The sequence below is a fragment of the Diadema setosum genome, chromosome 18, assembly GCF_964275005.1.
Source record: "Diadema setosum chromosome 18, eeDiaSeto1, whole genome shotgun sequence".
Lineage (NCBI taxonomy): Eukaryota > Metazoa > Echinodermata > Echinoidea > Diadematoida > Diadematidae > Diadema > Diadema setosum.
The window spans coordinates 20,452,332-20,478,022 of NC_092702.1; the positions used below are offsets into that span (position 1 = coordinate 20,452,332).

The window sequence follows — 25,691 nt, forward strand, 5'->3', positions numbered from 1 at the left end:
AGCAGGGTGTTTAACCCGGTGAAGTGGTCCCACCTCACATCCAACTGGACTCCATGGAAGACCAGCTTAACGTAGCTGAATATGGGCTATCCAGCCATCTTCTTAGAGGGAAATGAACAAACAAACAAACATTATCTGGAGAAAAAAAATAGGAACAAAATAATACTTTTCTGAAATATAAGATTATTATGATAACGACTATTCAATTGAAGAGATGTAAAATTGAATTCTATATAATGTAACAAATACTCGAAATATAATCATAAATATAATATAAAATGTATTTTTAATGTCATATCAAAATGAAACATAATAACAAACTAGTAAAAAAACACAAAAAACTTTTTGATAGTCTTATCTGTTACGAAACATATAATCATTGTGATGACAATTTTATTGTAACATAATTTTCTCCAAGTGCTTACGCTCTTGATAAAAAAAAAAATCTATCAATCAAATGTTTGCGAGAAATCATGTACTTTAGTAAATAAGTTTTCAAACATCAGTTTATTATGAGAAGCGGTTGAGGGTTCTAAGATAACTTTAAGCAGTGGCGGGTCCAGAGGGGGCGCAACCGGCGCATGCCCCCCTTTATTTTTCGTTAAAAACAAGAGAAATAAAAAGAAAAAAAAATGAAATGAAACCCGGAAGTGGCACCAGAATTAGTCACGCCCCCCCCCCCTTTACAAAATTCCTGGATCCGCCCCTGCTTTAAGAGATGAGATAAAACATGGCCATGTAAATCAAACGTAAGTCGGAAAAAAATAGAGTATTCAGAGATGTTTGATCTCATAATTGCAACTTTCTTTTTTTTTTTTTTTTGCAACAGGACTGGTTTAGGGGGCTCTTCGTCTTTTATCTCCTCTGTCAGTGTCATACGGGAGGCATCAAAGGAGGCATCTCCTCAGAGGCTTCCATCTGCTGCCACCACCGTCCATTGTGAGTATAATGTCAACATTTGTCGGAGGATCAGAGCAAATGTCACAGGAGAAACTATGGAAAACCACGACCTTTCAGGTGTGTCCGACCACCAATTTACATTAGACTCATTTACTACTGAAACAGATCACCATGTTGGAAAGTTCGACGGAAATGGAACGGCCTCATTGATTGGGAATGTGTCAGTTTCCGTATCAGAGCCCGTCATTGACACTGCTGGGTATGTAAACGTACATTATTGTAGTCCCGTATATTGCACTTTGTGTCAATATGATATGCATGCTCAGAGAACGTGCGAGATGGTGAATCACTCTATAAACGTTTAGACTATGCTGTGTCTGCTCTCTAGACCCTTGTGGCAAATGGGGTGCAATTAATTCCTAATAAGAGATGAAAATATTTCTTGATTTCTGCACTTTTGGGTTGTTTAAGAGCTAATTGGGAAAGACTTCCTTTTGACAAACTAGTTTTGAGACAGCCACCCCAATCACACTAGTCTTCTAGTTGTATGGTTGAGGGGTCTAGATATCGCGCACGAAAATTTGAAATGCTCTTAAAATAGAAGTTATTCCATAATCGTACCTGAATTTCTCAATGAATATCACGAAAATGCAGGAAAATCACCTCCCAGAATCTCCTGATGATACGATGACGGAGTAGTGCGCTGTCGCCGTTTGTATGTCGGACTTTTTTTTATGCGTTCAATTTCTCGGGGTATGTAAAGATCGCGCAGCTGCCCTCTGTAGTTTCATGCGTGAAAGTGTCTGCCCCTCTGCGGCTGTAACGTGCTCCGGCTTTCGTAGAATATTTTTTTTTCACTTGATATTAAATTTGTCCCTGTTTTTACCTAACTTGTGTATATTATTGTTATTATTATTATTACATGTTATTATTATTATTATTATTATTATTATTATATGTGTTATTATTATTACTATTATTATATGTGTTATTATTATTATTGTTATTATTATCATTATTACTATTATCACCACCACCATCATCGATCATCATAATCATCATCATCATTATCATTTTCATTATTATCATTATCACTTCCACCACCATCATTTTGTCATTCTTATTATCATTATTTTTATCATTGATATTTTCATAATCGTTAATGATTTTCATTTATAAAGTTTTCTTACAATATTTCTAATCACTTTAACCAATAATATACACGTAATATAAAATGGAAAAAAGTAAAATATGAACATATATTTTGTGTGTGTGTGTGTGTGTGTGTGTTTGTGTGTGTGCTTACCCATTCGTCACCCTCTCATTTTCGTCACCCATTTGTCACACTCTCATCTAATTTGTTTTCTTCAGTATCATTATGGCCCTCCCCTGTCACAAATATATCACAAGTTAGCGCAAGAAAACACAAGCAAATTCAAATTGAATCACACTTCAACTTCGATAGACTGAAATATTTATTCCTTTGTAATATTATAATCGTTGTGTTAAAATTTGACTTAAAACAACATTTATTAACAGTATTTCAGCGTAGCTGGCAACATACATTGTTCTTGTGTATGATGACGTCACGTGGTAAACGATCGATCGAACAAATTACGAATTCTATCGACTACGAACGAGACAAGCGAGACGACACGTCTAGGCTACAACATCCTTAGAACAGATTTTAAGGGAAGGTAGGTTTGTACAAGGTAAAAAATTGGAAATTTAGTGGAAAATTTGTTGGAAATCAAAATTTCTTACCTGCTTCCTTCTCATGTTGAGGGGTAAGTCAGGTATGTTTATTCCATGGGCGTATCGGCAGATTTTGCGCTTAGTCCTACGCGTAATATCGCTTGCTATACGCAGTTACGCTATGCGCGATCATTAGGTCCCTGCGCGAGACCTAGTACCCTTACTATACTATGTAGCATTGTAGGGTAAGGGCACCAGTATTCGGTCAGGCACCGGTATTCGGTCACTTATCACTAGTCACCAGCCAGTAAGTTCAACTGTCATACACACGCAAATCACACTAATTCACATACTTGCACACTCATTCACAACAGGAAACTCCCTTAACCCCCTCCAAAAATCCATCCAAAATCCCAAATTTTACCGTCAAAAGTGCAGAATCGGCGCTACTTTCCAAAAGCGCGCGCGGATAAGGCCCAGTTTTAAGAGTATGGGTCGCCGAAAAAGCGCTAAAAATCGAGAAATACGCCGTTCTCTCGCAGGATTTTTCACTTATCGCAAGCTTGGAGTGTAATGGTATCCTCAAAAACGCGAAAGAAAAACAAAATGTCCGTACGTGCCGATACAGTGTCCCAATGTACAAGGGTTGAATGCAAGTGCCGAGGCCCCAGTATTCGGTCACCAACGGTCGCCGCAACTTCCCCGATGCAATTTTGCGCCAACAAGGTAGCGCGCGTGCGCGCGTTTTTCAGCTGCCTTGAACATGCATTGACTTTGAACGCGCACATCGTGTGACCGAATACTGGAGCCGATAACCGTATACTGGGGAATTTTCAAGGTGAAATATTTCGCGATTTTGTGCAATTCTGTGAGATATTTAACGAAATAAAAGTTGAGATTAAAGAAATTTGATATATTTCACATACATTGCTGTAGATATGATGTATGTATGTATTATTTTAGTTTGAAAAATATTGCAAAAAAGCTTAAGTGACCGAATACTGGGGATGTTACCCTACTAAATAAGTGCAGATCGTGTAATACAACTCTACCTAGCCTAACCTTGCTTGCGATATGCACGGATGCACGCACTCACTTTTGGGTGGCTGTCTCAAAAGGAACTCTTGCCGCTAATTGAAATGAAAGAGAATGAATTTGCTGGAAAGTACCCCACAATTCACATGATTCACAGTTTTCCACTTAAAATTCCGATGTCAGAAAATTCAATTTGTGCACGTACAATGTACGTCTGTAAGGGCATTATTTTCCATTATTTCAAGGTCAAAGTATTAATCATATTGAGTATTATTTTGTGATCACTTTACCTGAGATGGATGATTAAAATCAACTCAAGTCTAGTTGTGAGAACTTTTTAAAGTGTACGAAATGCAATGTACATGTACGTCTGTAATTATGGAATTGCCGGTGTGTGTACAATGTATAATCCATGTGTACCCTATATACTTTCAATGTGAAGTACTGAATACGGCATATATTTAGCGAGTCTAAAGTTTTGCGAATGGGACTTCCCAATGATTGTGTGAGTGGTTAATCATGATCGTGGCATACTGTGCTGAATGGGGAAATGTATGTTTGCGTCACATTCATAGCGGGATCAGAGTCATTATTTTCGTGTGTCTTTAATTTTGCAGATAGACCTTACTCGTGAAATTCGCGAAAATAAAATCTTGCGAAATATTCAGCTTATACAGTATTATACTACTCTCTTTGCATGAAATTCTTTGCCTTGGTCAAGGTTTTGAGATTGCATTCCCCAAATATCCAGTTCCTGCCATGCTTGGGTTTCTCTTTGATTCTCCTCTTCATAGACTGGTGTCCTCATTCTCAAGTGCTCAGCCCAGCATCACTGAATCTCCAATTACCACTGCCTCGGCATCAGGTAGCATGGGTCATGTTACGCTCTCCGACATCAGCTCAAATCTACCCCGGTTATCCAGTGGACCAGGAGGACTCCTCACGGGAACGGTGATAAGTCCAGAGTCACTGCGAGCAGTGACCAGCATCTTTCAGTCAATGCCGGACTCTCTGAGCCAGCCCAGGACGTTCACGTCATCTTCTGTGTCCAGCGCCATCACTGACTCTCTCGCTGGCGAGGGCCACCAGGAAGGAAGCTCGCATAATATCTCTGTCGGTCTCAACATTGTAGCTGGGTCCCTCGGCGCCCTCAGCGAGAAAGAAGTCGGGAGGAGCGGCGCGCTGAGCGAGCAGTCGGCGCTGGGCATGGGCATCTACCAGACTGGTGACAATCCCCTCTCAGCCATCACAAGTAGTTGTAATGTTGTGTTCACAACCAACACAAACACCACCAGTCTCATCAGTACTGCTGCATTGACACAAGGTACAGTACTGTATCTAGGCAGTGGGGCTTGCTGCTTGTTGGAGTCTGGCATTCACTTCGTGGTATATGTAACTGTGTGTCACATAACCCACAAAAATGTTGCACCACTCAATTTTATGTGAGAACTCACAAGAGGTGAAACGGGTCACCGCAGTTAATCTTGAGTTTTTCACATTTTTTAAAAGACTTGTTGTTCTTCTTCATTACTCTATAGTTTGGGGATCATAAAATGAATGGGGAAAGTGTGTTTTTAGCAGTTTTTCTAGAACACTTTTTTTATGCCTCCCTTCGGGTTGTCCGTCCGTCCGTCCGTCCGTAATGAATTTTGTGGACAAGGTAACTATCGAAACCTGTTGAGGTATCCTAATGAAACTTGGCATGTATGTGTATTAGGGGGTGAAGTTGTGCCTATCAACTTTAGGGTGCACATGCTCAAGGTCAAAGGTCAAAAGGTCAAGGTCAAATACATGAAATTTCACTATTTCCACCATATCTATTGAATGCCTGAAGATATTTTCTTGAAACTTAGTGTATACATGTATTACCCAATTAAGATTCTCTGGTGAAAGTTTGGGTCATGAGGTCAAAGGTCAAAAGGTCAGGGTCAAATACATAAAATTTCACTATTTCCACCATATCTATTGAATGCCTGAAGATATTTTCTTGAAACTTAGTGTATACATGTATTACCCAATTAAGATTCTCTGGTGAAAGTTTGGGTCATGAGGTCAGAGGTCAAAGGTCAAAAGGTCAAGTAAAAATATTAAAACTTCTTTTTTTTTCTCCGTACCTTGGAAAATTGTTCAAGGTATCTTCATGGAACATAGTATATACATGTACTGACTGGAAGTGATTATCTAGAGAATGTAGGGTTCATGGGGTCAAAGGTCAGGGGTCAAAGGTCAAGTGCAAGACTTCAAAATTTTACTATTACCCTCATATTTATGCAATGCCAGCAGGGTTATTTTTTTACACTTGGTGTATGTGTGTGTAACCTAATAGAAATTCTCTGGAAAGTTTTTTTTTTCTTGTTTTGCCTCAAAGGTCAAAAGGTCAAAGATCAAGTGAAAGTGCTGAACTAACTTTTTCCTCCATATCTCGGAAGTGGCTCAAGTTACCTTGAAACTTAGTACATATTATGCATGTTCTACCTGAAAGTAATTATCTTATGAATTTTAGGGTCAAGGGCCAGATGAAAATGGTAACAATTTACTATTCAATTCAGAAATTGCACTTTTGCTCCACACCTGTACCTTGAAAATTACTCAATGCCTAAATGTATGAATGGGTCAAAGTCAAGTTAAAGTCCTTAAATCCCTAGATACATGCTCTCTTATTCATCCAATTAAACCTACGTCAAGGAAGGTGAACATTCAACACATTTGTGACAAACTTGTCATTCCAATATTTTGCCAATTTTGTGAAAATGTGATCACACAGTGTCCACATGTACTATCTAGACCTATTGGGAAAATCATGCATTATGGCGGAGGCATACCAGTCGCCAAAGCGACATTTCTAGTTAAAAAATAAAATAGTGTGGTTAGGTATGCCATAGAGGCCCCTTTTCATTTCGTGAAAATCCTTTACACACTCTTCACTTTCAACTCGAATAAATTTTGAAAGCATGATGCTACTGCTCTGAAAGTTAGCATTAATCATGGACAGAATGGGCTGATAGAACATGTTTAATTTCAGCTTAATCTGATAATCTTTTCATTGTTGTTGCTGTGGTGGTTTAAATCCCTTTATTTTTGTCCCATTCATTGCACAACTAGCACATCTTAGTAAAGATTAACCTGTTGAGGACGAGTCCCAAGTATACTCAGGCAGGTGTCTATGGGAAATGCGTGTTGTAGCAAAATCAATCCGTCCTCAACGGGTTAAGCACTTGAATAGACCCCATATTTTGGAGCCTCTTTTCTCAGTTCACACTTTTCCAGAGTGTGTGCTTTCTTTGTAATATTTAGATTTAGATTAGCAGAGTCCATTTGTATTGAGTTATAAAATAATTTTAAAGGGACTGTACAGTACTAGTTGAGGTGGGGATTCATGTTTTCAACATTCATAAGTGAGATAATGAAAAGCCTCTTATGAAATATGAAAGAACATGTAATTTCAAGAAGGATTCATCGTTTATTTGATGAAAATTGGTTTTCAAATGGCTGAGATATCCAAAAAAGTGCTAATAATAAAAGGCGACATGCCACAACTTTATCATCATCTCTTTGTTTCACCTTGTTTTTGGATATCTCAGCCATTTCAAAACTGATTTTCATCAAATAAACTTTTGATACCCCTTAGAACTGCATGCTCTTTGACATCTCATAGAGTGGTTTCTGAATATCTCGCAAAACGTTAATAAAAGCTAAATCCTCACCTCGACCAGAACTGTACATACCCTTTAAAGCCTGACGTCTGCTCTTTCAGAATCTGCACATAATTAACTTTTTGTGTGCAATGGTGGAAACCCTCTGTGTGCCACATTATTCTGAGACACCAACGTAGCCATGCTTTGAGAAAACATTCTGTTTGTCAAATCTATATACACTGTAACTTTCATAGATTTCTGTTTAATTGAACATGCAGTCAGCAAAGTTGTAGAGAAAATGCGAAGCTTTGCTTTTATGTAAGTTGTATGACAAATCTATGATTGTTTTTCATGCAAATGCCCAGTAGCTACATTACTGTAAAGGCATGACTTTTGAACAGAAAACAGTGACAGAAACTAGGAATATACTGTACATGCAGATCCAGTGGGGAACACAGCTTGCTACATGTAGTCAGTCACCACATAAAATGCAAGCTACAATTGTATTATATGTGAGAGGAACAGAATCGTAAGAAATGCTTTCATTGTACCACAGCATTTGGAGATTTATCAGTTGGTTTGGGCGGGTTTGTGCATTTGAGCAGAATATGTGAAATTGGCACGCCGTCTATCGAGTCGGGAGTGCAAACGTGGCACATAAAGAGTTAAAGGTGCATAGTCCCGGTAGTGTAGAGGGCGCTGTTGATGATACTGCCGATCACCATTAGCATTGATATGAAGATTGCCGAAGTTGAGCTGTCATCAAGAGTAAAGCGCGTAGGTGTTGCTAAGTAACGTTGCCTTCGTTGTCTTCTCTGCGCATCACGCAGTCTGTAGTAATGCCAGGGTGCGTGCATATGTGCTTCTCAGTATGACATCACAAAAGAAGTTTGCTAAAGCTGTCAATCCCCTCAGCCGATTCATGAGCCGAACTGTGATCGGACCGCTGACTACAGTGGATCGGACTTCTTCGAACTCGGGGAAGTGGGCCACAGCGTAAGCGCCAAAGAGGAGTCGATAGCATAGGTCTCTATAGGAAACTTGCGCCTTGCGCCCGCGTACGCATTTGACTAAAACACCGGGACCATGCACCTTTAAGAATCCGCATATGGCGACTTTTTGATGGCTTTGTGATGCAGGGTCACATTATAATGCATCAGAGTGATAGGGAGAGGCAGCTCGACAACAGTCATTCAGTGTTGTTTACCAGCTGCATTGCAAGCCCTTTTTTTCATTTTCTGCCCGACATTCTATTTTTCAACCCACGTAAGATTCAATGTATCATGCATTCTCAGTAAGTCCCAACGCAAGTGTACACTATGGTCATGTGCTGAGGGGGTTAATATATTGCATAGTATATGCCACTTAAAATAAATGTAGAATGGATTACAATTTGGCATTTTGTCGGTGTTCACAGTAGTATGTTTTGGCAATGAAGTTGATGTATTCAATAATGTTATTAATATTTGATATATTTGATAATCTGAACAAGTGGACTCTACAATAACCCAGTTCAAGGATGTATACATGACAAAGTCCTCCTTTTCAAGATGCAATAAATTTTTCGTCTTTAACCTGTTGAGGACGAGTCCAGAGCATACTCGGGCAATCATCTATATGAAATGTGTGTTGTAGCAAAATCAAACGATCCTCAACGGGTTAAACAATTCACTCTATCACACAGGTCTCTTACAAAATGTTGCATAGGTTAAGAATATTCAGGATATAACACTGTCTGTTTCCATATGTCTCACGTTAGGGGATGGAGAGTCGATTGACATTGGTGCCTCTCTGCAGGCAGAGGGCCCGGCAGGCGATGCTCCTTCCTCGCTGACCGAAATGATGGTTGCTGGCGTGGAGGACGAGGAATCGAGCGAGGCGCGGCAGCTCCCTGTCACCTGCAGACTGACTTCGCAGGAGCTCGCCAGGCTAGTACAGACAGTGGAGCAGGTCAGCTCTGATGTTGGGGATATCGGGGGAGGGGCCATCACAGATCAAGCCGTCTCGCTGGTCCACGTGGGCGGCGTTCCCAGTGTGGAGCTCTCTAGCACAGGTTGGAACTTGTTTGTCATCGTCATCAGTACCGAAAGCTAAGCCATGTCTTTTGGCTGGTGGTGTGTTTTTTTAATTTTATTTCCATCATTTGAATCAAACTTTCAATACAAAACGCTCAAACAGGTGAACTGATTAGTGTTTGTTACATTCAAAGCACTCACTGTCTTTATGCAGTGCACTCCCGTTATAAAGAACATGATTATAACGAAATTCCTGTTACAACAAAGTGAAAATTGAGGCCACAACATCTCTTTGTTTTTTATTGTTTATTTGTTTGGTTATAATGAAATATCGATATAATAAAAGAAAACTGCCGGTCACAAGGATTTTGTTATAACGGGAGTCCACTGTACTTAGTATTTGATTGATACAGATTCTGATGATACTTGACAAAACAGTCAAACGTGCTTTGTTTATATGTCTGTTTTATCACCAAAGTGTTTGTACAATCACAAGGACATGTAATTGAGTAGACAAAATATGCAAGTGATAGATTGTTTCCTTATTGAATTGTTCACAATGTGATTCCTCTCCCTGTCCAACATTACTTCAACTTTGTTGAAGATTCAGTCACAGAGAACATTGCTGATTAATTGGTCATTATCATCTTTCTTCCTTGCACTCACGCAGGTCAGTTAGTCATCCGTCAGGGATCTGTAGTGTATACACAAGATAATGAAAATATTGTTGCCATGACAACTCAGGATGAAGAAGGAAACTTATCAGCAGTGCAGAATGAAGGGTCCATAATGGTAAACATTGCTCCCACCCAAACGGCTGAGAGAGACATCTCAAAAAAAGTCACTGTGCCAACAATAGAGGTTAGTGGAACAGTAGCCTTTTGATTCACTGTTGTTAATTCATCATCATTATGTGTCGTAAAGTGTATTCCTAGAAGGCAAGATGTATAACATTAAAGATGGACCATCCCTTTTGTATTCCTTCCCAAATAGCACAGAACATGATATATTCCACCAGAATTACAAGACTATTGTAAAGCTATAACATTTCTGTGATATTTGAAGGTTGTTAGCCGTTAAAATTCAAATAACGCACCAAATGCTCACCGTAACGTATTCTGTGTACAAGGCACAGCTGCATACTGTATACTAATCCTCCTGTGGTTGTAATATGATACCTATACTTCGAACTAAAGATATGCATGTTAAAGCTGTCAGAAAGGAAGAAGTCATTAGCTTCTTTTACTTTGTTATTTATGGCAAATAACAGCACACCACTTACATGAACTACATAAGTGCATCACACAGGTCTGTAAAAACTAGACTAGTAGTTTAGATTTGTAATTTTTTTTTGTAGTATGAAAAAAATTATTTGAATCAATTTAACTCAACAAATAAAGACCCTCTTGAGATCAAAATTTACAGGAGGTTTCCAAATAGTGTCTTTTTCAATACCTAAGTGTTCTCAATTTGCATGTAGGGCCTACAAGGGATGATATGTACGAGGTGTATGTCTCTAACTGAAACCAGTTTTGCATGACTTTAAATGTACAAGTTCATACGGAAAGCACAAAAATGTTAATGGGTAATTGAACAAGTCTGTGCTGTATTCCATTCCATAATGTTGAAATTGCAAGGCTTTTTTTTTTCTTCTTATGGTGTATAAGGATAGTGTGATAATGATTAAACAAGAAAAAAAATTATGAGCATCCCAGACCTCGTAATCCCATACAAACCTAGATGTCTCCAATCCTCTGCTCAAAAGTTACTCGTTGTACCTTCCATCCATACAGAGTCTTATGGGGAGAGGGCTTTTTCTTTATGCTGCACTTTCATACACTATGGAATTCTCTGCCAGACCCACTGAGAAGTCAGATGCTGATGGACAATTTCAAGCAAAAACTCAAAACTTATTTATATGAAATACCACATGTTTGTTAAATTATTTATGTAACTATGCCAGATGTATGGCAACTTTTACCCCTTTTTTATGCCTCCGCCACGAAGTGGTGCCGGAGGCATTATGTTTTCGGGTTGTCCGTCCGTCCGTCCGTCCGTCCGTCCGTCCTTCCGTCCGTCCGTCCTTCCGTCCGTCCGTAATGAATTTTGTGGACAAGGTAACTATCAAAACCTGTTGAGGTATCCTAATGAAACTTGGCATGTATGTGTATTAGGGGGTGAAGTTGTGCCTATCAACTTTTGGGTGCACATGCTCAAGGTCAAAGGTCAAAAGGTCAAGGTCAAATACATAAAATTTCACTATTTCCACCATATCTATTGAATGCCTGAAGATATTTTCTTGAAACTTAGTGTATACATGTATTACCCAATTAAGACTCTCTGGTGAAAGTTTGGGTCATGAGGTCAAAGGTCAAAGGACAAAAGGTCAGTGTCAAATACATAAAATTTCACTATTTCCACCATATCTATTGAATGCCTGAAGATATTTTCTTGAAACTTAGTGTATACATGTATTACCCAATTAAGATTCTCTGGTGAAAGTTTGGGTCGTGAGGTCAAAGGTCAAAAGGTCAAGTAAAAATATTAAAACTTCTTTTTTTTCTCCATACCTTGGAAAATTGTTCAAGGTATCTTCATGGAACATAGTATATACATATACTGACTGGAAGTGATTATCTAGAGAATGTAGGGTTCATGGGGTCAAAGGTCAGGGGTCAAAGGTCAAGTGCAACACTTCAAAATTTTACTTTTTCCCTCCTATCATGCAATGCCAGCAGGGTTATTTTTTTTTTTACACTTGGTGTATGCATACATGTGTAACCTAATAGAAATTCTCTGGAAAGTTTTTTTTTCTTCTTTTTTTGCCTCAAAGGTCAAAAGGTCAAAGATCAAGTGAAAGTGCTGAACTAACTTTTTCCTCCATATCTCGGAAGTGGCTCAAGTTATCTTGAAACTTAGTACATATTATGCATGTTCTACCTGAAAGTGATTATCTTATGAATTTTAGGGTCAAGGGCCAGATGAAAATGGTAACAATTTACTATTCAATTCAGAAATTGCACTTTTTCTCCACACCTGTACCTTGAAAATTACTCAATGCCTAAATGTATGAATGGGTCAAAGTCGAGTTAAAGTCCTTAAATCCCTAGATACATGCTCTCCTATTCATCCAATTAAACCTAGGTCAAGGAAGGTGAACATTCAACACATTTGTGACAAACTTGTCATTTCAATATTTTGCCAATTTTGTGAAAATGTAATCACACATTGTCCACATGTACTATCAAGACCTATTGGGAAAATCATGCATTATGGCGGAGGCATACCAGTCGCCAAAGCGACATTTCTAGTTTTATATGTAAAATGATTATTGCAGAGTAATGTATTGTACTTGGTAAATTGTAATTTTTGGTGGCACCATTTTGTATCATGTTATAATTTGTTTGTAAAGTGCATTGAAATTCTTGTCAAGTCTGAAATGTGCTTTGTAAGAATTTGCTATTATTGTTATTATTATTATGAGTGCAAAGGACAATGCAATTGTCATACATGTAGTGTAAGTATAGGGGGAATGGGGCAAGACAGTCATTTATGTCAGTCGTTTATGTTATCTCCATCTTGTGTTTTGCAGAAAAAGAAAGCAAAAGGAGGCTGGCCAAAGGGAAGAAAGAGGAAGAAAGATGTGATAAAGATGGCGAATGCACCAAAGCCCCCTTCCACAGCGTAAGTTTTGTACCCTCGAGGCATTACATGTAGTTTGTCTGAACCAGCAATATACTTCACAAGAAATTGTCAGTGAAAGATGTTTGGTATCACAATTGGAAGTGTTGGGTGTGAGGTGAAGCATCATATTCGGTGTAAAGTATTTTTCAAGAAAGAGACAAAATCTAAAAGTCATATTAACACTAACCTGATATGTCAGTTTCCATGAAATATACCCTTTTGTTCCATATTCTTGACTCAGTATTTAGAGTAGTTTAGATTTCCTTTAAAAAAATAACAAACAAATAAAACTAAAGCAAATCGGGATGGTCAATAATCAATGACGACAGAAGATAGTATGTTCTTCTTGTGATCTGCTAGGCAGCTTCCCAGTAACTTTTTGGAATTGGCTTCAGTCACATAGACATTGCCAACCTGCCACTGATGGGAATTGGTTGTCTTCTGCCATAACCCTATAAGAAGTACAATGTGTTGGAGACAGCAATTAGTTTTTAGTTTAGTCTGTGACAGCCTTAGTTGAAGTTAACCCATTGAAGAGGAGGTGATTTTGCTATAACACCTGTTTCCCACAGACTCCTGTCTTAGTATACTCGGGACTAGTCTTCACTGGGTTACAGGTTCAATACATGAAATTTGTTTTAAACTTTAACAGACAATCATGCATTGATTGGCAAGAGCGGGAGGACTTGTGCTTATGGAATGCTGCAATTGTGCATGCATGTGTTTTGTTTTCTTTTCTTTTGTTTTCAGATATTATGGAGCCATCTGCAAAGAGGGGGAGTGGGGAGAGGATGATTTAGGTATAAGTTAGCAAGCTTGTGACAACTCAAGATTATTCACTGAGCAGTGTAGTGAGACTTACGTCTATTTCTTGGGTTAATGTTTTGTTCGTTTGATAGGTATGCCATGTTCCTGGCGGAGCAGCGTTCCAAGGTGCTGGCCAGCCACCCGGAACTGAGTGGCTCCAGGGTGCCAGCCTTCCTGGGCAAGATGTGGAGCGGCCTGCCCCAGGAGGAGAAGCGGAAGTACGTGGAGATGGAGAGGAGGGAGCGGGAGCGCTACCTGAAGGAGATCAAGGAGTATCAAGAGACATCCAGCTGCCAGGCCCTGCTCAACAAGCAAACCAAGGAGGGCATGCCGTCTCTCGCAGGTGAGGCAGTTGCCGTGGAAACCACTTTGAAACTGTGCACACATCGCTCTAACAGCTGGTTTGCTGTTGTATCTAAAGTTGGGAAGTTGATTTCATTATTTTTTGATACCCAACCAACACATTGTATGTTAGAGGGTATATAGCAATCATTCAGATGTTGGTCGGTAGGTCAGTTTGTTGCAAAATCTTATGGCTAGGACTACTCCCTCGGTTTCATTACCCCCAAATGATATAAAGGTTTGTAGATCGAACTACTCCAATTTTCAAGTATTGATGTCACTTACATGTACATACGAGAAGAAATATAATGGAAAGGAACAGTGTGTATCAATTGAAAGAGAAAATAATGGTCTTTGATATCAGATGTTAATCAGAGTCCTCTGATGAATGATGTCATATGACATAATATAAATATAAATTACATATGAATTACACATTCATGAATAATCACACCATTTTTATTCAAAAGAAAGCACTTATTAAAACTATAGTTTTTATATGGAATAACGATTATCATTTGTAAAATCTTCATGATGTACAAGCTTTCCAATGGTATATGTAACTCATAGGGTATAATGCTTTATACAAATGTCAAGAAATATTGACTGGAAACTGATAGGCGCTGCAACTAGTGTGGTTTAGATCGTAAACCTATGGCTGGGACCAAAGTAAAGTATGTATATGTGTACAGCACTGTTTGATTGTACAGGTTATTTATCCGATTAATTATCATGTACCAGGTACTGTATATAAGCCGTCATTTTCGTGTGCACATACTTTCGCGAATGAGGAGGTCATAGACATTTTTGTGGGGTGTTGTTTTCGCAAATTGATGCCCATGCTAACATAAATGCACTATTACCCTAGCGCATGGAGACATTTTCGCGTGTTGTTAAATTCGCGAAATTCGCGAAAATTAAACCCTCGCGAAAATAACAGCTTATACAGTACATCAATGATTGCAGCATTTTTGTGGACTACAGGAAATCAAGATGGGCAGCTATATGCAATCCATTGTCTTTTGGTATTTGGTGTGCCATATGTTCAGTCAATTTAAAAATTATCATATCTCTTTTTGTCTCACACCGAGGCTGTCGTAAGTGCACTAATGCGTGTCCATATATCCCAACCGTGATTGGCAAAGTTCATGTAAATTAAAACCCTTGTGAAAATAAAGCTTTTACATTAATGGATATAGACAGGAATTTAATACAAATTTTGTGTCGTTGTCTTACAGGTACTGATGAAGACATTGAGGAGCATATCAGTAAAATCAACAAGACTGATATGTTGGTAAGTATTCAAGTTTAGATACTTTTTATACCCCGCCACACGTAATGTGAAGGAGGTATATAGGAATCACCGTGATGTTGGTCGGGCGGGCGGTCGGTCGGTCGGTTGGTCTGTTGCAAAATCTTGCGTCGCGAACTCCTTCTACAGTTTTGAAGCAATTTAAATGAAACTTAGGGTTAATGATGATACAGAGGTATAGATGTGCAAGACATGTTTTTAATGTTTGTCGGACAATGCGTTGCCGTGGTAACCATAATTTTACCCAAACCTTGTGGATTGAATAACTTCCAAAGTATGTAAGCAGTCAATTTCAAAATTGGTATCTATGATGATCGATAGGTGTAGTTATGCAAGACACTCTTGTGTTTGTACTTGACAAAGCGTTGCCATGGTAACAGCATGTTTTCTTCGAAATCTTGTGGAGTGAACAACTTCCACAGTTTTGAAGCAATTGAAATCAAATTTGGTAGGCATTATGGCCTTGAGGCATAGATGTGGAACACATAATTTTTGTGTTTGTTGGACAAAGCGTTGCCATGGTAACCATAATTTTACCAAAACCTTTTGGATTGAATAACTTCCACATCATTCAAGCAATTAAGGTCAAATTTAGTAATATTACTATGTATGATGATCGCGAAGTGTCAATGCAAGACACCAATGTGTTAATATAAGAAAAATGTGTTGTCATGGTAACCACTCATTTTTGTATCAAATTGAACCATTTAATCTATGAAGGTGAAATTTGGTGTATATGATGCTCTTTAAGTGTAGTTTTGCAAAATGTCGTTTGTATTTGTATTGGACAAAGCGTTGCCATGGTAACCGCATTTTTTTTTTAAATCCTGTGGAGTGACCTTCTTCCACAGTTTTCAAGCAATTGAAACCAAATTTAATAGGCATTATGGCCCTGAGGTATAGATGTGGAACACATAATTTTTGTGTTTGTCACACAAACTTTTGCCGTGGTAACCACAATTTTACCAAAACCTTGCAGATCGAATAACTTTTCCATCATTCAAGCAATTAAAGTCAAATCTAGTATGTATCATGATCTAGAAGTGTAGTTTTGCAAGACAGCAATGTGTTAGTTTGAGGAAAATGTGTTGCCATGGTAACCACTCATTTTTGTATCAAAATAAACCATTCAAGCTATGAAGGTCAAATTTGGTGTGTATGATGGTCTTTAAGTGTAGTTATGCAAACTGTCCCTTGTGTTTGTATCAGACAATGCATTGCCATGGTAACCACACTTTTTACCCAAACCTTGTGGAACTCGGTGTCAACTCTGTAATTTACACGTACAGTAAACTAAAATTATTCTTTTCCAATTCGACAAGTGCACAAACTTGGTATTAACGTCATTGCCCTCATGACATCACATACGAGTGTACCATAAAGTAACACTAGGGGCGGGGGTATTAATCACCTTCAGTGATAATTATAGTTATTTTGTGAGATTATCAGCTGGGCATTGGCTGCTTGTTCATCAGATGTGATGATATCAAGGAAAGGAAGAAATCAAAGTAATATGTCTTGTATACCAAGCTGTACACCTTGTTTATCAGTATGTGAAATTTTGAAATTTAGCTTCTTTCTTTTTTAAACTTTAGGTAGCAAATGTGATTGACAATGTTGCCAGTTACTCTTATTCAGAAAAAAAAAGTATTATATATGCATACATATATACAGTCAGTCAAACCTGTCTATGGCGGCCACCTAAGGGAGATGAAGAAAGTGACCAATATAGACAGGTGGCCACTATACACAGGATCTTTAGCATGACTTTTCTGTTGGGAGTATTGAGTCTAGTGGTTGTATACGACAGGTGGCCTCAATAGAAAAGTGGTAGCTATGGCAGGTTTGACTGTACTCATACATACATGTGTGAATAGTTTTGTTTGTTTATACAGCTGTATTTGGCTGAGCATACAGACTCACATATTCCTTTCACACATATCATCATAAAAGTTTTTCACCTCTTATGATTCTGATTCTGCCAAGATCACTGTCGGTTGCTGTGTTTGATGTTCTATTAGGAGAACATGAAGCAATGCTGTTATGTCACAAATCATAGCATTTATGTGTGAGTGAAGAGTGGTCAGTGGTAATGATGTTATCTCTGTTTCTCCAGGGTTGCAACCACTTGCACTGCAGAGTGTGCAACATGTACTTCACCAACAACCACAACATGCAACAACACGTTCTTGGAAAGCAGCACATGACGGCCCTAGCTGCCAAAATATGTGAGTACAACCACACTGCAGCTTTTAAATTGGTACCCCTTGCTCTCTCTTTGCAATTTTATTGCCCAAAGCGAGGGATCTTGTTCTGACATTGTCGCAACATTGTTATGTATGGTCTGTTAAAACAGGGCTTTAGTCAGCATCCTCTCCAATATGTTTGAATCAAGCATTACACACAGGCCAATAGCATCAGCTCTTTATGTTCAAAACTTGCCCTCAATCGGTCTGGAATTGAAATCAAAAGCCTGAGTTTGCTGAGCAGTATTTTAAAGAATCCAATATCTGTGTTTGTTTAATAAGAATTGTTGGGATAATGGTGCAAAACAAGAGATGCAGCATGACATGGAAACTTGAGTTTATTTATTTGTTTTTAAATCTTACTTGAAGATAAAAGTTCCTAAAGTTTGTTAAAATTAATGAACTTTAGGAAGGAATTTTTACATTGCATCTTAATCCAATCCATAAGTCAACTTGATGAAGCTTGTATCAGATTATTTGGAGTCAGATTTCTTGAGAATGGATTGCAATAAGTGATAATTTTATGGATGGGCATCATACATTGTATGTTACATTTTGTCATTGCAAGGATACAACATCTGCAATGTTGGCATGTCATCACTGAAGTGTTGAAAAAGAGTCTATTTAACAAGTGCTTCCTGTTGCATCATATTTAGGACAGTACAAGTGTTCTGCAAGTGACATAGTTATGTTTAAAATTCTCCTTTAGGTTTGAAAATGTTTTATGATGGTGTAACCTGTGGAAATGTATATCCCTGTAAAGTCAAGATGGTGATGGATCAAGCTCCAATTTGTCCACTTTCCATTTTCAGTGATTCAGTGAGGGATGTACATGTGTACAAGTCCATGAACCACTGTGATAATAGCCTTTATCCCACATTCTTTCTTTCTGCACAGATGAGATGGACCAAGAGACACTGGGTCTGAGCAATCTGGAGAATCAGACCCAAGATGCCTCGACGTCCACCGAGTGCCGATCCTGCAAGTGCTTCAAGGAGGGTATGCCTGACACAGAAGGCTTCTGCTCAACGTTTTTAGACCTCCATTGTGGTAGGGTTAAATCTTTCAGCTTTTTGCCCATTTCTTCTTTTCCTTTTCTTGTTGTGCACAAGTTGTTGTTGTTTGTTGTTGTTGTTGTTGTTGTTGTTGTTGTTGTTGTTGTTTTTTTGGGGGGGGGGTTGGGCAAGTATCTAAGATTGATCATAGAGAGTGGAAGCTCCTGTTTCCTAAACTTCTTTTAGGATCCCAAATGGATGTGCTTCCACCAGTGTGTGGAAAATGAGAGCAGATTGTGCTTGGTGGTAAACTTTAAAGGTATGATACAGTATTGGAGGAATTTAAAGTTTAATAGATGAAAATCAGTTTTGGAATGGCTGAGACATCCAAAAACAAAGTAAAACAAAGTGATCCTAATAATGAAGGGGTCCCATCTTTTGTTAGGATTGCTCTGTTTTGGATATCTCTGCAATTTGAAAACCAATTTCTGTTGAATAAACATTGAATCCCTCTTTATGTTACATGCTCTTTCAAACTTCGTAAGAGATTTCCCATTATCTCACACACACACAAAAAAAAAAATAAATAAATAGAAGTAAAAACTGTTAGAAACCTGAAGTTTGGTCTAAATCAGAACTATACAATCACTTAAAGCTTTATGTCCGTACTGGCATTATGATACACTGTTGACAGCTTATGTTGTAAGTGCCATATGTGGGTAAATGATACCAGTGTATAACTCTGCTGGTCATGGGGATGCTTTTATCTGGGAATGATGGGGGGAGATATGCCCCCTCCCCTCCAATATTCTTGAACAAGGTAGCATCCTGTGGCAATATGTGTAGAGAAGTTAGGAGGGCTTGGTAAGGTGAGAATATTTCAACAAACAAATTCAATACAGGAATTCATCGTTCATGTCATTTGGAGATGGCCATATCTTGGATGCAGATGGTTATGTAAATCAAGGGACTTACAAGCTGTGGCTACAATGTGGTATACTACCCTCTTTCTTTTGAGAATCAGATATTTTACTAAATTGGTATTAAACAGACAGTAACTGGGTCATAATGGTGTAACCTGTTTTCTCTTGACCTGTTCCTTACAGGAACCTGGTATATCAAGTTCCCAAAATGTTGACAAGAGTGTCTGCATTCCTTATCTTCATTCATGTTTATTTGTGTTTTACTGCTTAGAAAAATGGCTTTGATAGAAAGTGTGGAGTTTGTACTATAAGCATTTGTTCTTGTTCTGTAGGAAAACTGTGCATATCACAGTATTATTTGCTTTTTCTTCCGATGTGCTTGTTTTGCTATAAAACTCATATGAAGATGTACATAGCCATTAAGGCTGAGCTCAGTAGATTTTAGTGTTCGCTGCACTATTCAGGTGCCTCGTTTTGTCTATAACAAAAGAGTCTGTGAGCCCATCAGTGCACACTCGAGTCTGCTCATACCTTGCACCAGATCAATATTTTCATTGTTTGATGACACATATAGTTGACCATGGAGAGGGGATACATTTACTGCATGACTGCTTTCACACAGGTAGATTACCAGTCCGTCCGTTCTCTGTCAACAGGCAAAATGAATCTCATTTTGGATGTATTGAAGGATGTCAGAGAATTATGGGAGGAATGGGTTACGTCAGTCCTGGTAGCCAGAGAAAGCAAATTTAAGTGAGAATGTTTCTCATCTGGGAGTGGACTTGATGGTTTGAAATGTTTCTGATTAGCAGAACTATTTACTTGAGCAAATTGTATTTTTATGCCTCCGCAAACGAAGTGGCCGGAGGCATTATGTTTTCGGGTCGTCCGTCCGTCCGTCCCGTTTTGTTTTTGTTGATATCTCAGGAACCATTAGGTGGTTTTACATCAAACTTGGTATGAGGGTATATCCTGGGGGGATGATACTTTGTTTGGATTTTAGGGTCACGGGGTCAAAGGTCAAAGGTCACAGATTATTTTGTGAAAAAAGGTTGAAATTTCATGTTTTTCTCCATATCTCGCAAATGGTTCAAGGTATCTTCATGGAACTTAGTATATATGCATGTACCGATGGGCAGTGATTATCTAGGGAAGTTGGGGGTCATGGGTCAAAGGTCAGGGGTCAAAGGTCACAGTCAACTCCTCAAAATATCACTACTTTCCTTATATTTATGCAATGCCTGAAGGATTTTTTTTTAACTTGATGTATGCATTTATAACCCAATATATATTCTGTGGGAAGTTTCTTGCCAAAAGTTCAAAGGTCAAAAGGTCAAAGGTCAAGTGAAAGGGCTAAATTGCACTTCTTCCTCCATATCTCAAAAGTAACTCGAGGTATTATCATGAAGCTTACATATTTATGCATGTTCTACCTAACAGTGATTCTCTTTGGAACTGTGAGGTCAAAGGTCAAAGGCCAGGTTTAGATAATACTGTTTTACCATTTGATACTGAAATTATACTTTTTCTCAATACCTTGAAAATTTCTCAATGCATAAACTTATAAAAGGGTCAAAAGTCAAGTAAAAATCATCAGTTCCCCCAAATACCTGCACTCTGACGTTTTAATCATTCATCCAATTGAACCTAGTTCTAGGAAAGTGAACATTCAGCACATTTGTGGCAAACCTGTCATTTTAATATTTTGCCAATTGTCTGAAACTGTCATCACACATTGTCAAGACATTGTACTATAGACCTATTAGGAGAACCATGCATTATGGCGGAGGCATACACCAGTCGCCGTAGCGACATTTCTAGTTAATATCTCCTGCAATGTCATGCCACAAAACAGTATTAATGTACAAGAAAGAACACACTCATTTCAGCACTTTTGTCATGAATTTGGTTGTAAAATAATTGTAAGGAAAAATGGAGAAACCATAGCTAGTGTGTACCATGCAATTGAACCTTTTTCATCAAATATGTGAATGCTCTTGAAATAATTAAGGCATGATTAGTCATAGTCTTGCAATTAGCTGAAAAAGGAAAGTAAGTGTAAGTGGTCAGCTGAATTTCCTGTAATAGCTCAAGAGAACTATTTTCCAGTAACAAGTTTTTTCTTAACTCCTGTGCTTTGTGTCAGATCGTGAGCTAGAACTGAGGGAACTCAGGAGACAACATGCAATCAGCATTCATGAGCAGCTGTCATTACGGAAGAAATTCAAGGAACTGCAGGTAAGATCAAAGAAAAATAAGATGAGTCCTTAGCTTGTTGAGATAAAACATGCAGTACTTCTCCTCATAAGGATGGGCCTTCAGTGGAGGCTTGTATGAAAAAAGTATACAAATGATGCACAGGTCTGAGTGCGTCAATTGGACTTGTGTGCATAGGGTAACTATTGAATGCTTAACCCACGAGGCAAAGCTGAGTGGGTTTAGGCTGAATTCCATAGTTTCCACATGCGCACTATCCTGACTGACCCACAAAAAGACACTTGCGTCATCAACAATTTTCTTGCTGAAAATCAATTTTTCTGTCATGTTACGTGTTGGCAAATTTACTGGATGCATTTTATTTTGGCTTGCCATAGTCAAAAGCCTGAAAACCATGCATCCAGTAATATTACTGGATTTTTAGCCAATAAGCCTCTCTTACTGAGTGCACAAACTTTTGCTACAAATGCAAATACTCTTGCTGCAAGTGTGCGATAACATGTTTACCACTGTGAGGCAGCATACGGCCAGTAAAAATCAACACACAGCTCTCGACCAATGAGATGCATGGTTTTTGTTACCCATTCTTTGACATGTTCTCATGATATTTCACACAGAGTAGAGATAGTGTCAGTAAATCCATCATGGTAACAATTCCTAATGATGGAGTCAAAAAGGGCGTGAGCACTCAAAGAGGGTCGTCATTCTCTGATGAAGATTCTGCTGGGATCGAAAGCTCAGACCCCTTTTGACTCCATTTTACTCCACCGGCTTGATACTATGGGATATTAAAGCAGTTTTGAGTTATCATGATAGCAAACAAAACAAGACCCCGCCTATAAATAGACTGAGGCTGTGCCTGAAACTCCTGCCTGTTTTACAGTGCACTCCCTTTATAACGAACATGATTGTAACGAAATTCAGGTTACAATGAAATAAAGATTCAGGCCACAATATTATCCGTTCTTTCTTTGTTATTGTATATTTGTTTGGTTATAACAAAATTTTGATATCACGAGAGAAAAATGCCGGTCTCCTGAACTCCGTTATAGTGGGAGTCCACTGTATTGGAATTTGATGCTGTGCATGTCACAATGTTAGTCACAGTTGTAATGTGTGCAATAATCTGTGGAGGTTTGTATGAAGTTTGTTGTGATGAGATATTAAATTGTAAAATGTTTTGACAGACATCACTCCGTTTGTAACTGATATAGCAGGAACATTTTACAGTTTTCTGGCTTCAATTATTAGAGAAAACATGGTGATGGATCATGTTTTGATGTGGGGAAAATTCTACATTATGTATATGGGTGCAGTTTCAGTGAATTACTGCAATAGACATGTTTCATCACAATAAAGTGGCCCATCCTATCATAGACTGAACATGGTTACAGATGAAACCAAAATGTACTTGTCGGCAGAGATATGATACCTTTAAAAATGGTAAGCATTCTTATGATATTTGTGTGTGTGTCTGTGTGTGTGTGTCTGTGTGTGTGTGTGTTTGTCTGTGTGTGAATGCGTGTGTATGTGTGTGTGTCCTTTACATGTTTTTGTCGCTGTGTCAAACGCAGGCAAACACAAACTGATGTGTGTGTATACCATGATATGATGTGACATTAGGAACAACTATGTAACATGAAATGGGCATTTTATAGTAGAAGGCTTCACAGTACACCACATATTCTTTCTTGCGTATACATGTGTGTGTGTGGCCCTGAAAAGGGCATACTCACTCTTGACATTTCAATATTAAGCATGTTCTTAATACCATTTTTAAATGAATGAGTACATCTGCAATTCAGTTAACCCTAACTTACCTGGGGGGGGGGGCCATAATGGCCCCCCCCCTCGATGAATTCCGCGACCATTCCAGCACGCAAAATTTTTTGACCGCGCCGTTCGCTAACTTTTTCATTTCAAGTCTCGCGCAACTTTTGAGACCAAATTTGTCGCGCCCGGGCATACCGTTCCGAAGCCACACCCCTTCAAAAAACTTTTGTCAACCCCAAAATTGCTCAAAAACATGAGACAAGAAATTAATTTTGATACTGACATTTTTTTTTACGCACAAATGTTCAGAATGTCACTAGGAATATTTACACCAAAAATCAGCATTCCATAAGCTACTACCATAAGCTAATTACAGACGAAAATTAGTTTTTTTGCATATATTTGCATAATTAATTGATTTAAACTAGAAATGCAAATTTTTTGAAAATTTAACTTAACAGTATTGTAGATTACATCCGGCTTTATGTTCATGCAAAATTTTGTGGCGATCGCACGATCAACAGCCGAGATCTGAAGGGGGGCCATAATGCCCCCCCCCCCATGAATTCAAGCTCGCTAAATAGCCCAGGTAAGTTAGGGTTAAGAACATGCTAACCAGAATATGAACGGGACTGTACAGTACTGGTTGACGTGGGGATGCAGGTTTATAACATCCTTAAGTGAGATAATGAGAAACCTCTTATGAAATATGAAAGAGCATGTAATTTTAAGTTGGATTCAATATTTATTTGATGAAAATTGGTTTTCAAATGGCTGAGATATCCAAAAGAGTAATAATAATAAAAGGCGACAGGCCACGACTTTATTAGGATCTCTTTGTTTCACCTTGTTCTTGGATATCTCAGCCATTTCAAAACCAATTTTCATCAAATAAACTTTTGATATCCCTTAGAATTGCATGCTCTTTGACATCTCATAGAGTGGTTTCTGAATATCTCGCAAAACGTTAAGAGCTAAATCCTCACCTCAACCAGAACTGTACACACCCTTTAAAGGTACTAGCCCACATTTGTGAACCTGCAGCAATTGGTCTCATAGTTAGCATGGAGTTTGGGTATGATTGCAGTAACACCTGTGCAAAATTTCGTTCCAATTAGTCCATTACTTTCATAAAAATAAATGAAAATGCACCGTATGCATGCGTATAACGCTCGCTAGCTCCGGTCCACGTACGTACTACTTGCATGCGATACATGTGTAAGTTACCAGTAGCTAGCCCCGGAGACCGCGCTGCAAGGCGCGGTTCTGGCGGCTACCTCGCAGCTGAGCGGGAGCAAAAATCACTGCCACATTCACGGCGACTTCACAAATAAAGCACGGCTAAATTTCTATCATAAACACAGTGACAATTAATACATTACCTTTTCGACTTTGTTTTTCTCACCCATTTATCTAGAAACTGCAAAATTTTCGACATTTTTTTTTAGGAGTAATAAGCGGCCTGCCCTAGTGCAACAGTGGAGAGACTTGCTGCTATATCCATTAGTACGCATTACGCATGCTCTCAATGCACTGCACTGCATGCATGCTGTGCGCCTGTGCAAGTGATTGTGAGTTTCAGTGAGCATCGGTGAGCTGAAGATATTCGCGTTAATAAGACAACATTTTCTGCATCATAAGCAATGAAATGCATCAAACAGTCGCCGAAATTAATCATTTAGGTTTAATCGACCCATGTAAGTATTCCTAGTAGTTTTTGTTGAAAAATTAAGGAAATATAGCGCCGAAACGGCACCCGTTTTGTACAACTCCTCGATCTGAATGCGAAAACGGCACAGCCCCAACGCTGCACGTTGGGGCTGGTCACAGTTAGTACGTAGCTAGCCCGCTCTCGTAATTCGATTTTGGGTCGGGTTGACCCGGTTTGAAAATTGATTTTAAAACGATGATTTTCTCTCTTTTATCGAATGGTATAGACAAAGAGCAACAGGTGAGGTATGTTACTGTTATAACTTGTACTTGAAGTCATATTGGACCTGTTTTATGCAGTTTTGATTTTCGTGGGTTTGCAAATGTGGGCTAGTACCTTTAAGAGAGTGAGTAGGCTCTTTTCAGGGCCACACACGTACCCAAGAAAGAATATGTAGTGTG

At 38.6% G+C, this 25,691-nt stretch overlaps 1 protein-coding gene across 1 annotated transcript in view; it reads left to right on the forward strand.

The window, feature by feature from the left end:
• The first annotated feature begins 955 nt into the window (after positions 1–955).
• The window catches only part of LOC140241387 (uncharacterized), a 79,340-nt gene continuing 54,604 nt past the window's right edge, over positions 956–25,691 (forward strand). Inside the window, exons 1-10 of the mRNA XM_072321118.1 lie at positions 956–1,159; positions 4,425–4,954; positions 9,025–9,318; positions 9,951–10,141; positions 12,873–12,964; positions 13,864–14,114; positions 15,352–15,407; positions 17,542–17,653; positions 18,569–18,721; positions 21,736–21,827. Of these exons, the coding sequence (XP_072177219.1) occupies positions 996–1,159; positions 4,425–4,954; positions 9,025–9,318; positions 9,951–10,141; positions 12,873–12,964; positions 13,864–14,114; positions 15,352–15,407; positions 17,542–17,653; positions 18,569–18,721; positions 21,736–21,827 (1,935 nt within the window). The 5' untranslated portion in view covers positions 956–995. The remainder of the gene's footprint in view (positions 1,160–4,424; positions 4,955–9,024; positions 9,319–9,950; positions 10,142–12,872; positions 12,965–13,863; positions 14,115–15,351; positions 15,408–17,541; positions 17,654–18,568; positions 18,722–21,735; positions 21,828–25,691) is intronic.